This window comes from Sphaeramia orbicularis, chromosome 21 (genome assembly GCF_902148855.1).
Source record: "Sphaeramia orbicularis chromosome 21, fSphaOr1.1, whole genome shotgun sequence".
Classification (NCBI taxonomy): Eukaryota; Metazoa; Chordata; class Actinopteri; order Kurtiformes; family Apogonidae; genus Sphaeramia; species Sphaeramia orbicularis.
The window spans coordinates 8212503-8228188 of NC_043977.1; the positions used below are offsets into that span (position 1 = coordinate 8212503).

Sequence of the window (15686 nt, forward strand, 5' to 3'; positions counted from 1 at the left end):
CGGCAACTTCATTAGGTAAAAGTAGCCCACAGAAGAGAAAAGGTTGGTGACCCCTGGTCTAGATTGAACCCATTGGTGGGTCAGTTTTGACCTGGTATTACACCCGTTTTGGTGTAATACATGATGTTTTCCATAGAGCTGGAACCCTCCCCAGCTCAGACTCAAGCTACAGATCTTAGAGGTTCACACAGTTGTCCATCACAGTCCTTCAGCAGAGACAAGAGCAGAGCTGCCTCCAATACACCTCAGTCTGATTTCATGTCTTAATTTTACTTTTATTTGGCTTCATTTTAGGGGATAAATAAAGTCCATCTGTATCTTTAAAATGACTTTTGCCACAAACCACAAAACACAAACCTAAGGCACTGCAAAATGCACATATAGTGGTTCTGTAGCCTCTATTTTTTGCAATGCAAAAGACAGCAGCAACACATCTTACATTACTATGCAAATGCAATGCAAAAACAAACAGAGTAACATGACAGCTACATGCTAAATTGTTCATGGTGTTTAACTGAAGGGCTGGCGGTTGTCACCAGTGTCACTCACACTAGTGTGTGAATGTGTGTGAATATTCAGAGGTGGTCGGAGGGGCTGTTCGGCACAAAGTGGCAGCCACACTTCCGTTGGCCTGCTCTAGGGCAGCTGTGGATACAAATGTACTTTAACACCACCAGAGTGTGAATGTGAGAGTGAATGAATAATGGATCAATAATGTAAAGTGCTTTGGGTGCCTGGAAAAGAACTATAGAAGTCCATTCCATTATTATTATTATTATTATTATTATTATTATTATTATTATTATATAGAGAGTGTGACCAAAACATCATGAAAGACCATGACATGCATCTGCCACTAGAATCCAACTGTAACCCTATTGCTGATCCATCTTGTCTTCTGGACTTACAGTTCTTTTATCTTGAATCTTGGCTTTTCTTTATCCACCATATTGTAAAATAGAAAAGAATAGAGTGTATAAAAGCAGTGAACATATCCACAGAGACATTATCCATTGTTTTCTTGCTTCCATTTGACTGTCATTATCTTGGATTTTTGGGGCCAGAATTGATCAGATTTGCTCAACAGGGAAGAACTAAATTAAGAAAAAGCTTCTTCATGACTCATAAACCAATTATAAACAAGAATAATCTATTTGGGATGTTACATCATTTTGCCTTTAAACGTATACACTTCAATGTTAAAATGAACACTTTTGTGTAGCAAGGCTGAAACAGTAAATAGTGAACAACCTTTTTGCCTGAATCAGAATAATTTCTCATTTCTTTTCATGTTTTGCAGCAACAGAAATCCACTGAGAACAGGTGACTGGACTGTGAAAAGCAGGCATCATCATATTTAACATCTTTTTCTTCTTTTCCATTTGCAGCTGATTTGAAGAATGGAGAAAAGCCAAATCTTATTAGTTTTCTTATATTTTGTCTCCTTGAATTGTTTTATATTAATATGATACAAGGTTAGTTGACACCTTGAATGCAAATGTGTGTTAGAAATGTCCTTATGTTAATACTTTGTGTACATTTTTGAGCCTGTACCTTTTTTGATACATTAATCTGGACTTGGACAGGAAAAAAGAATGAGCGCTTTTGCCATCTTTGTCAATAAATACAAAGCCTAAAGCAAGTGAATCAGTGTTAAAATAACATAACGTGTGTAAGTTTTATTCCCCCTCGGCCGAATATAGTGTAAGATTCTGTTGAAAGTTACTGCCCTATAATTTAGACTAGACTGTCTTTGTGTAAAACTTATTTCATACACATTTTTATGTGAAAGTACTCTAAGTACTCTAAATACTAGTATATTATGACTGCACAATGCTGTTTGACCTTCAAAAAGTAGGTCAAGGTCACCTATTTTCAATATTCTTCTGCTCCATGCCAAGATGCATCTACAGTATAAATTTGGTGCAGATATCGCAATGCATTCTTCAGATAATGCGATTATGTCTTTGAACGGACAGACAAACAAACAGACGGACAGACGACAAAACATTGACAACACCCCTCAGCCAAAGGGTAAAAACTGTTCCAACTTCACTTAAAGGTTCAATATACAGTATAAGGGTGTATTCACACCAGGAAAGTCCGATAGTTCACTTGCTTTGGTCCAGACCAAATTTTTTTTTTTTTTTTTTTTAATTTGGTGCGGTTCGTATTCACACTGTACATTTTTGTAAGTGGACCAAAATCTGTAAACAAAACCACGTGTGCTGAGGTCGTTCATCCATTGGACAGAAATGAGCAGTGTCCATTAAAGCGCTCAGTCCAAAGTGAAAGGACAGAATCACGGAAATTTTGAGTGCTGTTTTTGTTATCGTCATAGTGGTTTTTACAGATGCAGACGTCTGCACAAGTGTTTGAGCAGCAAGAGCGTTTGATGCAATGTCAGGTTTACAGTATTGTAGAATTCATTTCTCAACTAGAAGCACTCGGAGAGCGCAGACCTCCGCCAAGGCTGATCAGTGCCCCCCCCCCCCCCCCCCCCCCCATGGGCCCCCCACCCCTGATCACCACCAAAATTTAATCATTTCTTCCTTATCCCATTTCCAACAAACCCTGAAAATTTCATCCAAATCTGTCCATAACTTTTTGAGTTATGTTGCACACTAACGGACAGACAAACAAACAAACAAACAGACAAACAAACAAACAAACAAACAAACAAACAAACAGACAAACAAACAAACAGACAAACAAACAAACCCTGGCAAAAACATAACCTCCTTGGCGGAGGTAATGACGAAGACACAGGGCAAGACAGCTATGGAGGACAGCGCTCATGTGTGCACATCATGTTGTGACTGTTGGTCTGATTCACACAGACAGAACAGGTCTGAAGTGTGAATTCTACTAGTATATGAAAAGACTGTTCTCCAAAAGCATTAGTGCTCCGTACTGCTGACCTATGCGTATTTATCCTATATCACCGTTGAGTTTAGCCAGGGACAGAATTCCTTAACGCAGGTAAAGTTTGCTGGGGGTGATGAAGTCATTTATTATTTTTTATTTCAAGCACGACAGACAGATCTAACCGTCATCCTAATCATTCTCTCGCTGAACAAGCTGAAAACGTCGGAGTTTTTCTGTGTCCTTTCTAGCAGCTGTGTTATATGCACATCTGCCCAGATGTCCAAAAGGCACCGTGTCCCTTCCGAGCTCCAAGTTTGACCACGGCTCATTTTCAGCTCCGTAGCCTATCCTCACTCTGAGCGCTTCTCTGGTAAAACTCTGTTGTCCATAATGCTCGACGCACGACAGGAGCTCGTTAGGTACAAAAAACCCAACTGTGTCGGATCGGGTCCGGCCTGCTTTCACACCTCAGACGAACCGCACCAGGGTTCGTATGGAACCGCACCGAGACCACCTCTTCAACTGGGTCTCGGTTCGCTTGTTTGGTCCGGAACAGAGTTCGGGGGTTTTTATTCACACCAGCCAAAAAGGTCCGAACCAAGGGAGCAAACGAACTCTGGTCCGTTTTAAAACGGACCAAATAAGGCAGGTGTGAATACACCCTAAGACTTGTGTTCATGTGCTCATATGATGTTGGACTCTGCTGTTAGCCAAGTTTGTCTTGCTGTTATCTTACTATATTTCTAAGCTTACATTACCTAGCATTGTTCTGTGGCTGCTGTAGAAGAGCAGAAGAGTTTTCCAGAGTTCTCCTTAACCATTCCTAAGCTATGACTTATTACTAGTAGTTGAAACTTTATGAAAATGGTGCTGGGTTGTTATCGTGGATATGTGCAAGCTGGGGCGCCGCTATGAATTGTAGGCCCCATGACAGGTAAACGCTGTGGTCCCTTCATAAAATTCAGTATGTTGTCGATCTGTTGGAGCGGGGATGGGGGGGTGGAATGTACGTGGGGTAGGGGCAGGAGGTATATACGCAGGGGTCCCATCTAAACATACTGTAACTTACGCTGGCGTGGAAGGAAAGTGAAACTTCACATGCTTTCAGCGTCCGACTCCCGACCTCTGTTCCTCTATTATTCAGTGAATCTTACACAAAATTTTCACAACTTCTAACCTGTATCCATTGGACCCCCCCATTGCTCTATGGGCCCCCTGCTAACAACCCCCCCCAACGCTGCCCCAGTGTGCGAGAGCTGAGTCAGTTACAAACATGGGCATATAGAACCTTTCATATGGGTCGAATCATACTATAATGGACGATTCTGTGTCCGACGCGTGTCCCGATGTTGCACCACGGAAGGGTGTACGGGTGCAATGCCACTGTTTCACCACGGGAGGGCGCTATTGTACAATGGCACCACAGGTGCAATGTTGCTAGTTAGAATGACATGGCGTTTACACTTTACAAAAACACATCTTGTCGACGACTGTTCCCAGTTCACTCCAATACTCCACTGGTTTTTTAATGAACTGTGGTTGAATATTCATGTTACCTCGTTATCTATGGTCCCTGACATTTATTGATTCATTTAAACAACCTGTTTCTATACAATGTTATTAATTTCACATTCTATTGATTTTTGGATTGTTTTTGTTTTGTTTGAATTGTTGACTGGAATAAGATTAGATAAAATGTACTGAACTGATCAATAATAGCATCAATAAAATATTCTACAAACCTGAGACTGGAAAATTTGTTTTATTACTTCTATAACAATTATGCCAATTATGTCTAATGTCACTAGTTTGTGTCAACAGTTACTGTAGCTGCTATATTCAAATTGACAACCTCCACTTAATTTAGGATCTGTGTCACAGCAACAACACATTTTTTTTCTTTAATTGTAAATGAATTTAGGCAGAAAGGGGCTAAAATGCATCAGTCAAAGTGTACAAATATGTTTCCTATGACATTTTCTTTCAATTCAAATTGTTTAACCTCAAGCAGTACATGCAAACAAGGATGCAAAACATCCACCTTCCGCCACAGTAATGCAACAATTGTTATTCAGTATTTTTAGCACCACGTCACATGTCGTTAGGATAATAAACATCTGAAACCTGTAAGAGTTTGGTCATTTACACAGAACTCTGATGATCCTGCAGAGCTGAGGACCTTAATGAAACCACTAACATGGAGATGGAGGAAGTCTATGAAAACGCTGAAGCTGTCAAAGCCTCCAGCTCAAGATCTTCAGAAAATCTCATAGGTGAGAGAATAGACCCCGGGTTTATAAATGTGTTTTTCCAGACTGGTCTCAGTGTTACTGTTGTTTTATTCTCTGGTCTGTTTCCTGTCCTCAGCTCCTCAGGTCTCAAACAGATGGTTACATGGAGCTGTTGTCTTTCTGGGGTTCTTCTGTGGTTTCCTGTTGGTTGGACTCATTGTCCTTGGGGTCCATTGTGAGTCTGGATCAGACACTGCACAATTCTTATTATTTTAGGCCTGATGACGTATTATATTTAAGCCTCAAAAACTTGAACATCTACTGATGTAAACTATTTAATACCTGTTGATCCACTAATCCTGTGTTTTTCAACCTTGGGGTCGGGACCTCACGTGGGGTCACCTGGAATTCAAATGGGGTTGCCTGAAATTTCTAGAAATAGATAAAAAAAAAAAAATTACTAATAAAAAATACATGGTGAGTTGACAGAGACAATCCCAATCCATAACACACATGACCAACTGTGAAGCTGAAACTGCAGCACTGTGGTTCTGTTTATCTGTCAAATGTTCTTTGTGGTCAGTTTCAGATGCTGCAGCTCTTTCATAATTCATAGTTTGAGTTCTTGTTTGTTCAGTATTAATTGTCCTCCTTGTAAATCACAGCTGGACTGACTGTACATATCCTGACCAAGGAAAATAAAATTCTCCCTTTGTGCAGTAATCTACACCTGGATTTACTGCCTCTGTCCATAATAATAGACATTATATAGACTAAATGTCCACTAAAATTAATGTTTACTTACAGCATAGTATAGCAAACTATTACATGATCAAAAACAAATTCATTTAGCAAAAAAAAAAAAAAAGTCTTTGTTTTGAATGTCTGGGGTCGCCAGAAATTTGTGATGTTAAAATGGGGTCACGAGCCAAAAAAGGTTGGAAACCACTGCACTAATCCTATCAATACATGTAAATAATTGGTGTAAAATACAGTTTGTAGCCATCAGATATCACCCATTTGAACGTTCAGTTAAGGAAATATTTGACTGAAAAAGTCTCTTTCTCTGTTTTGATATAATAACCTTTGAATTTACTCTGAGCTTTTAAGAACATCTATATGATCAGTGAATGAAATATAAGAAATTACCTGGTTGTCAGTAAAAAAAAATTAAATGCAGAGGATAAGATTGTAATAAATGGCTGTAAATCACTTAGGAAAAGCTAAATAGACAAAAAAAAGTTGTAGATCTGTTAGGATTAATAGTGATGTAGTTCTCCAGACCGCTCTTGGTCTCAAGACCAATTTTTTGTGGTCTCGGTCTTGTCTTGGTCTTGACTCTCTTTGGTCTCGATGGGATTTGTACAAAAACCACATCATCACAGAATAGTATCACTATTTATTACACACCCTCTTCAAGACATAAGGACAATATAATAGAAAAGATAATATGAATTTGATTTAAATAGTCATGACACTTTACAGCAGTGCCTTTTGCTCTACAATTGATTTGAGTAATCATGTCGTATCGATTCCAACTCTAGTCTGTTTTCGGTCTCGGCCTCAATAAGGCTTGGTGCTGGTCTCGCCTCATAGTCTTGGTCTTGGTCTGGATACCCTTTGGTCTCAGTAGTGTCTTGGTCTTGGTCTAGTTAGTCTTGACTACCACACTAAGGGTTAATCTAATCAACATAAATTCAGTATCTGCAGCAACAAGCACATCTTTTATTTAATCCTGCACTGAAAAAGCTCTACATTCTGCAAAATTATCAAAGTATCATCAGCAAAATGTGTTTGATGTAGTCACGGTGCAGTAAACAGTCCATATTCAAAACTCATTTTAATGACTTTATAAACTGTAGCCGGTTTAATCTACAGGAAAGCATCATACTCTTGAAGGGAGAAAAGTCTGTTTTGCATATATAACAATGCATTTTCCAGTGAATCTAAGAGTTTATTAAACTTAAGAAGGAGAAGTTTAATCTCAGTCTTGTAGTTTGTAATATTAGAATCTAAAGATTTAGAAATGCATAGTTTTCCTGAACAGAAATGAGATGGTAAAACTGTAAAAGGATCTAAAACTGATGTAGGAGATGCATGAAACCTGCATAAATTGTTCATTCACCAAAAACCTGGAGGACCAGATCCACAACAGACCATGAAATGGGTGCAAATGAGTCCAAAATATTGTGTATAATTAACAAAGCACTAACAAAGGGTTGAATTCACGACATACTATGCTGCCATGAAGATAGCAGCAAAGATATGCCTGTCCATTTGCATAGATGCAAATTAGGAAATGCCACATTTGGAGAAGAATTGGCCTCTTTTTATGCAAAGGGGTGTCGATGCAAAAACATCTAATTACATCTAATCACACAATACCGGTGTAACAGTGGAAAAATCTAAATTTTACCAAGTGCATTTTTCTCATTTCTAGTTCAAATATCTCATCACACTTAAAATAAGACAGAATCACCTAAAGAGGAACTTTTCAGTGAGATGGAAAAGCTTGTTTTAGACAAAAGATCTGGAAATCTTATTTCAAGAAATCTTACCAAGATAATTTTCACTTGTTCCATTGGCAGATTTTTTTTTTTTTTTTTTTGCTTGACTCAAGCAAAAAAATAAAATAAAAAAAAGTCTTGAATTAAGCAAAAAAAATCTGCCAATGGAACAAGAGAACATTATTTATTTATTTATTTAATTTTTATTTATTTCGAACATGCAAAGAAACAAAATTAAACAAAACAAAGTAAAACATTTAAATGGACAGAATCTTTCTTCAGCCACATACAAGTCTGAATTTTGCATATGGTCGAAAAGGAATAGGAAGAAGTATAAACTTATCTAATCCAACCCCTCAGTGCTTTTACACCTTTATCACTAATGGAAGAACCAAACAATACAATTTTCCTAATTTTAGCATTTAACCACAACTAATACATAATGCAGTAATTGAATTATACACAACAGTATGTTCATGTCAGTACAGCCATACAAACAGACTCAACAGTTTTCTTCAATAATTACAGCAGATTTATCAGTACAACATCATCCATAAACAAACAGGCCTCATTGTCATTATTAAATACTGTACCTCTCAAGAATCAATTCTTTATATCGTTTTTTAAACTAAATTATGTTAGATATTTGTTTTATCTCCTCTAACAATTTGTTCCACAATTTTCCTCCACAGATGGCGATAGAGAAACTTTTTAACATAGTGTGCACTTTATGAATCTTGAAATTTCACTTTCCCCGTAATCATAGACTCCCTCTCTTTCACAAACATTTCTTGAATATTTCCCAGCAGGAAGTTTTTCTTTGCTTCATACATTATTTGAATAGTTTTGAATTCCACAAGGTCAACGTTATGATCTGAGTATGAGGACTGAACCCAAATGCAAGACCCAGAAGCAGACGTAAAAGTTTACAGTGTTTATTAAACACAGGTTTAACTGACAAGTCTTGGATAGTGAAAGAATACAGATTCTTGAGGTCACAGAGTTCAGGGTTCTTCACCAGGTTTGTGAGGCGGACCGGAGACGGACCTTCACAGCCCAGACCGAAAACACACGTCGGGTATCCGACTAGGAGAGAGCAGAGGGATGTCAGTAAACAGACCAGGTCATACACGGTGAGGCAAACGGATAGGCAGCAGTACATTGGGATAAGACTAGCTCACGTACCAGTAAAACAGGCAAAAGGTCGAACACACGTTGAAGCAACAGCAGCTGAGGAACAGACAGGGGTCGGGCGAAAGGCAGAGGTCTTGAGAAACAATCCAGGTCAAAAAAAACAGGCAGACAGACAAACAGGATCCAAAAACCGCTGGTAAGTAACACACTAGACGATACAAACTGGCACAGGACAGGGGAAAACACAGGGCTTAAATACACAAGAGGGAGGGAAGACAATGAGACACAGGTGGAACAAATCAGGGCGGGGACAGGTAATCACACACAGGTGGAAATGATTAGGGAAAGGAAGCAAAGACAACGGACATGACACATGAGGAGAACTTAACAAAACAAAACAGGAAGTGACAGACAAAACACACAAGACAGACAAAACCAGACTAATGTCTGGTGGCAGATGTGACAGTCAATGAGTTTTAAAGTTTTGACTGTAAAAATAGTGGATTTGTGAGTTCACGTAAGATTTCTTGAAATCAGATTTTCCAGATCTTTTGTCTAAAAACAAGTTCTTCTATCTCACTGAAAAGTTCCTCTTTAGGTGATTCTGTCTTATTTTAAGTGTGATGAGATATTTGGACTAGAAATGAGAAAAATACACTTGGTAAAATTTAGATTTTTGCAGTGGAGTAACCCCAAACAGTGTGACTGGAGCTGAAACCGTTTTCAGTCACATATTGGATGGATCATGTTCGTGTTTGTGTTGTATGTTCAGTACTTCAATATGATGATCAGACTGCTTTATTACATATATACTATTTTATTTTCTGCTGTTCTCCAGTGTAACAGTTGCAGAAACACATTAATGCCTGTCAGATCTTGGCTGTTCTTTTAACCTTTAACCCTTCGGTCCTCCTCAGGTATTTTTACATATCACTAGTTTTCTTCAAAATAAAATGTTGACATTAGAGAATGTACACTTATATAGTGTAATGGCAATGAGATTAATAAATGTGCTTATAATGAAAGTCAATGGGGCCTTTTTGTCTGTGTGGATAACCAGGGGGATTATCTGACACTACAGAAAAAATACTCATGCAATCAAATCAATTTTGTTCCTAATCTTTGACACATCCAATGTTCTGATTACATCCAATGTTCCATCCTCCTACTATTTATTATATGGAAAATATTGGATTTTTTGCATGTGTTTTGTTTTTAAAATAATAAATCATTCAGAATTCAAATAGTTAAACTTGTATTTAAAGGTTTAAAGCCTGCAAAAAATGTTGAATGTTTGGTAGTTGTGAGCAGGGCTGAAGTTGTTTAAAAGATTTAATTAAAAAAATATATTGATGTATGATGATTTTATACTAGTTTTTTTGTGTGTGTGTGTGTGTGTGTGTGTGCATTTTTGCCATGAAGGTAACAAGAGGGTAGTGAATTTGAGGAGGGCATAAGGGTTAAGACCTACTACCATTTTTGTGATGACTTCCAAATAAAGTTTTCTGTCCGTTCAATGTTTCCTAAGTCACTCACCACCTTTTATTATATTATCTTGTGCATTTTGCATTTTTTCAGCCAAAATGAGGTATTTAACTCTATTTACTGAACAAGTTGATGTTTATAAAAGCTCAGAGCAAATTCAAAGATTGTTCTATCAAAACTATTAAATACAAAAGGACCTTTTTTTGACTATTATTGTTTTGACTTCTTTGTCCTTTGTGACTAGTCTAAGAAGCAGTATTTGTGATGTGTTTTTATATTTTTATCCGTCTTATAATGTGTATTTATATTCTAATTAATGTATGTATTTATGTGTATGTGCACGTCTATCTATCTGTCCCTCCCTCCCTCCCTCCCTCCCTCTATCTATCTATCTATCTATCTATCTATCTATCTATCTATCTATCTATCTATCTATCTATCTATCTATCTATCTATCTATCTATCTATCTATCTATCTATCTATCTATCTATCTATCTATCTATCTATCTATCTATCTATCTATCTATCTATCTATCTATCTATCCTACTCATCCATCCATCCATCCATCCATCCATCCATCATGTCTAGGTTGTAATTATTCTTAAGATAAGTGGCAGAATGTAAATTCTGAGTTTGTGAATATTTTTCTAGTTACTGGGGGAAAAATCAAAGGTAAATACAATGCACAGGTGTATTTATTTGTGTCTCAGTTACCAGACAGTCCTCTAAATTGACTGAGGAGAGAGACCAGCTTAACGAAACACTCATCGAAACGACTGGCGGACTTCACGAGCTTTCTATAGGTGAGTCCAACCCTAAACAGCTGTAAACTAGAAAAGCACTCACAGAGCGCAGACCTCCGCCAAGGCAGATCTGCCCCCCCAATCACCACCAAAATTTAATCACTGATTCCTTGTGCCAGTATCAACATTTCCTGTAAATTTCATGAAAATCCGTCCATAACTTTTTGAGTTATCTTGCTAACAAACAAACAAACTAGAAGCACTCGGAGAGCGCAGACCTCCGCCAAGGCTGATCAGTGGGCCCCCCCGTGGGCCCCCCCACCCCCGATCACCCCCAAAAGTTAATCATTTCTTCCTTATCCCATTTCCAACAAACCCTGAAAATTTCATCAAAATCTGTCCATAACTTTTTGAGTTATGTTGCACACTAATGGACAGACAAACAAACAGACAAACAAACCCTGGCAAAAACATAACCTCCATGGCGGAGGTACAAACCCACACAACACACAGTCCAATGCATGTCGGTCACCCACTACCACACTAAACTGATCAGCTGAGACTTCATTTGAACTAAACATGTCAAGTAAAATTGACACTTATTCTCTGAATGTATGATATTTTTACTGCTTTTGCTGAAAAAAACTAAACACATCAAATCAACTGGACCTGTCCTGGATGCTGCTTTGGAACCAAATCATTACGATCATCTATTTCAATTAATTATTATTATTATTATTTCTAATTATTGTAACTCAGTCTCGTCCCACGTTGCACGAACTTTTTCTTGAATGTGTCACAGTTTGAATGCAAGGAATGGATGTACAGTATAAGTGGAACATGTTGGGTTCACACTGTGAACAATGAAATATAAAACAAAGTATATTTATTACCGCTGGGTTATTTTTACATTTTTGACATTATTGGATATATATTTTCTTATGTAATGGAAATATGGACACTCCTTATAATATGTAGTACTATATTACTACACTGAGCATTAAGCATTAAATTAATAGTGCTTGTTTGAAATCATTAGACCACACTGGAAAAAATCCAAATTTTACGAGGTGTATTTTTCTTATTTCTTGTCAAAATATCTCATCACACTTAAAATAAGACATAATCACCTAAAGAGTAACTTTTCAGTGAGATATTAGAACTTATTTTTAGATAATAGTTTTTGAAAATCTTATTTCAAGAAATCTTACCAAGATAAATTTTACTTGTTCCATTGGCAGATTCTTTTTTTTGCTTAATTTGAGATTTTTTTATTTATTCATTTATTTTTTGCTTAACTCAAGCAAAAAAGATTTGTCAATGGAGCAGAAAAAAATTATCCTGTAAAATTTCTTGAAATAAGATTTTCAAGATGTATAGTCTAAAAATAAGTTCTTCTGTCTCACTGAAAAGTTACTCTGTAGGTGATTCTGTCTTATTTTAAGTGTGATGAGATATTTGAACTAGAAATGACAAAAATGCACTTGGTAAAATTTAGATTTTTCATGTGTATAATGAGAAAATAACATCATGTCTCGTATCTTCAGTGACAAAAACTTAAACAATGTCTGTTACTCCAACTTTTTTCCATGTCAAATCCTTTTAGTATTTATGTTTAGTGTTGAATGACTTTGTAAATTACACCATAGTCTTCATCAACTCCATCTTCCATCTGTATCTTCCATTAACATTATCTGTGGTTCATGTTTTACTGTTAGGAGGTTCAACAGTGAGGCTGGTCAACTCCACCACCAACTGCTCCGGCAGAGTGGAGGTTTTCCACAGTGGACAGTGGGGAACGGTGTGTGATGATGACTGGGACCTGTCTGATGCTGAGGTGGTGTGTCGACAGCTGGGCTGTGGTTTGGCCCTGTCGGCTCCAAGACGTGCACAATTTGGACGAGGTTCAGGTGTGATTTGGTTAGATAACGTCATGTGCACAGGTACAGAGTCAAACCTCATGGAGTGTCAACACCAAGGGTTTGGAAATCACGACTGTGGACATCAAGAGGATGCAGGTGTCGTCTGTGAAGGTAAACACATGTGTACAAATGGAAAAAATAACTGAGGCATGACATTGTGTCTACTGTAAAAAAAAATACATCATTTCTTTTGAGAAAAATAGAAAAGTGTCAAATGACATAAATAAATGAATAGTTCATCTGCTGCCCTCAACATGCTTAGACAAGATCACATAGTCTGGATTCTGTGGATCCCATCACACTGCAACATGCATAGCAGTGAAACTATATACTGGCAAAGACAGGATCCAGACTAGAGCAGGAAAACAAAGCAATTTCTTTTCAGGAAGCAAAAACAATCATCAATACTAAGCAACACAACAAGTGGAATTTTCAGCACCATCAACAAAACTAACACGACCCATAATACCTGCTGACACGACCTGAGCAGGTAATTATCTTCCAACTGCGTACTGTTCACAACACGCTCAATCATCACCAATGCAACAAACTTAAGACTGGCCAGACGGACCAGCGCCCATGCCAGACTGGCAGTCAGACACTGTCCCAAATATCATGACCTAAGGCCAAAACTGGGGACAGAGGAGACCACTCTAAAACACAAACTCTACGGTGCGTTGGAGGACCTTCGACAGATGACAACTTCCATCACAGAGACTGGAGTGTCCATTTAGAGCGAAACATCTGGTTGAACTTATGGTTCTTGCTTTATTAATGGACATCACAGTCCATCTTTCATCTGTATCTTCCATTAACATTATGTGTGGTTCATGTTTTACTGTTAGGTCGTTCAACGGTGAGGCTGGTAGGCTCCACCACCCGCTGCTCCGGCAGAGTGGAGGTTTTCCACAGTGGACAGTGGGGGACGGTGTGTGACAATGACTGGGACCTGTCTGATGCTGAGGTGGTGTGTCGACAACTGGACTGTCGTGAGGCGCTGTCGGCTCCAGGAGATGCACATTTTGGACAGGGTTCAGGTGTGATTTGGTTAGATAATGTCCTGTGCACAGGTACAGAGTCAAACCTCACTGAGTGTCGCTACCGAGGGTTTGGAATTCACAACTGTGGACATCAGGACGATGCAGGTGTCGTGTGTGAAGGTAAAATCATGTGTATAATGAGAAAATAACATCATGTCTCCTGTCTTCAGTGACAAAAACCTAAACTGTTTTTTTACACCAACTTTTTCAATCAGTAATTGGTTTAGCATTTATGTTTAGTGTTGAATGACTTTTTAAATTACACCATAGTCTTCATCAAGTCCATCTTCCATCTGTATCTTCCATTAACATTATCTGTGGTTCATGTTTTACTGTTAGGAGGTTCAACAGTGAGGCTGGTAGGCTCCACCACCCGCTGCTCCGGCAGAGTGGAGGTTTTCCACAGTGAGCGGTGGGGAACGGTGTGTGACGATGAGTGGCACCTGTCTGATGCTGAGGTGGTGTGTCGACAGCTGGGCTGTGGCAGGGCCCTGTCGGCTCCAAGACATGCACATTTTGGACGAGGTTCAGGTGTGATTTGGTTAGATAACGTCATGTGCACAGGTACAGAGTCAAACCTCACTGAGTGTCGACACCAAGGGTTTGGAATTCACAACTGTGGACATCAAGAGGATGCAGGTGTCGTCTGTGAAGGTAAACACATGTGTACAAATGGAAAAAATAATTGAGGCATGACATTGTGTCTACTGTAAAAAAAAATACATCATTTCTTTTGAGAAAAATAGAAAAGTGTCAAATGACATAAATAAATGAATAGTTCATCTGCTGCCCTCAACATGCTTAGACAAGATCACATAGTCTGGATTCTGTGGATCCCATCACACTGCAACATGCATAGCAGTGAAACTATATACTGGCAAAGACAGGATCCAGACTAGAGCAGGAAAACAAAGCAACTTCTTTTCAGGAAGCAAAAACAATCATCAATACTAAGCAACACAACAAGTGGAATTTTCAGCACCATCAACAAAACTAACACGACCCATAATACCTGCTGACACGACCTGAGCAGGTAATTATCTTCCAACTGCGTACTGTTCACAACACGCTCAATCATCACCCACACAACAAACTTAAGACTGGCCAGACGGACCAGCACCCATGCCAGACTGGCAGTCAGACACTGTCCCAAATATCATGACCTAAGGCCAAAACTGGGGACAGAGGAGACCACTCTAAAACACAAACTCTACGGTGCGTTGGAGGACCTTCGACAGATGACAACTTCCATCACAGAGACTGGAGTGTCCATTTAGAGCGAAACATCTGGTTGAACTTATGGTTCTTGCTTTATTAATGGACATCACAGTCCATCTTTCATCTGTATTTTCCATTAACATTATGTGTGGTTCATGTTTTACTGTTAGGTCGTTCAACGGTGAGGCTGGTAGGCTCCACCACCCGCTGCTCCGGCAGAGTGGAGGTTTTCCACAGTGGACAGTGGGGGACGGTGTGTGACAATGACTGGGACCTGTCTGATGCTGAGGTGGTGTGTCGACAACTGGACTGTCGTGAGGCGCTGTCGGCTCCAGGAGATGCACATTTTGGACAGGGTTCAGGTGTGATTTGGTTAGATAACGTCATGTGCACAGGTACAGAGTCAAACCTCACTGAGTGTCGCTACCGAGGGTTTGGAATTCACAACTGTGGACATCAGGACGATGCAGGTGTCGTGTGTGAAGGTAAAATCATGTGTATAATGAGAAAATAACATCATGTCTCCTGTCTTCAGT

The 15686-nt window shown here is 38.8% G+C and overlaps 1 protein-coding gene across 1 annotated transcript in view; it reads left to right on the plus strand.

The window, feature by feature from the left end:
• Positions 1–15686, plus strand: part of LOC115412810 (deleted in malignant brain tumors 1 protein-like) — an 83823-nt gene that overhangs the window by 61599 nt on the left and 6538 nt on the right. Inside the window, exons 9-12 of the mRNA XM_030125471.1 lie at positions 12689–13003; positions 13738–14052; positions 14272–14586; positions 15321–15635. Of these exons, the coding sequence (XP_029981331.1) occupies positions 12689–13003; positions 13738–14052; positions 14272–14586; positions 15321–15635 (1260 nt within the window). The remainder of the gene's footprint in view (positions 1–12688; positions 13004–13737; positions 14053–14271; positions 14587–15320; positions 15636–15686) is intronic.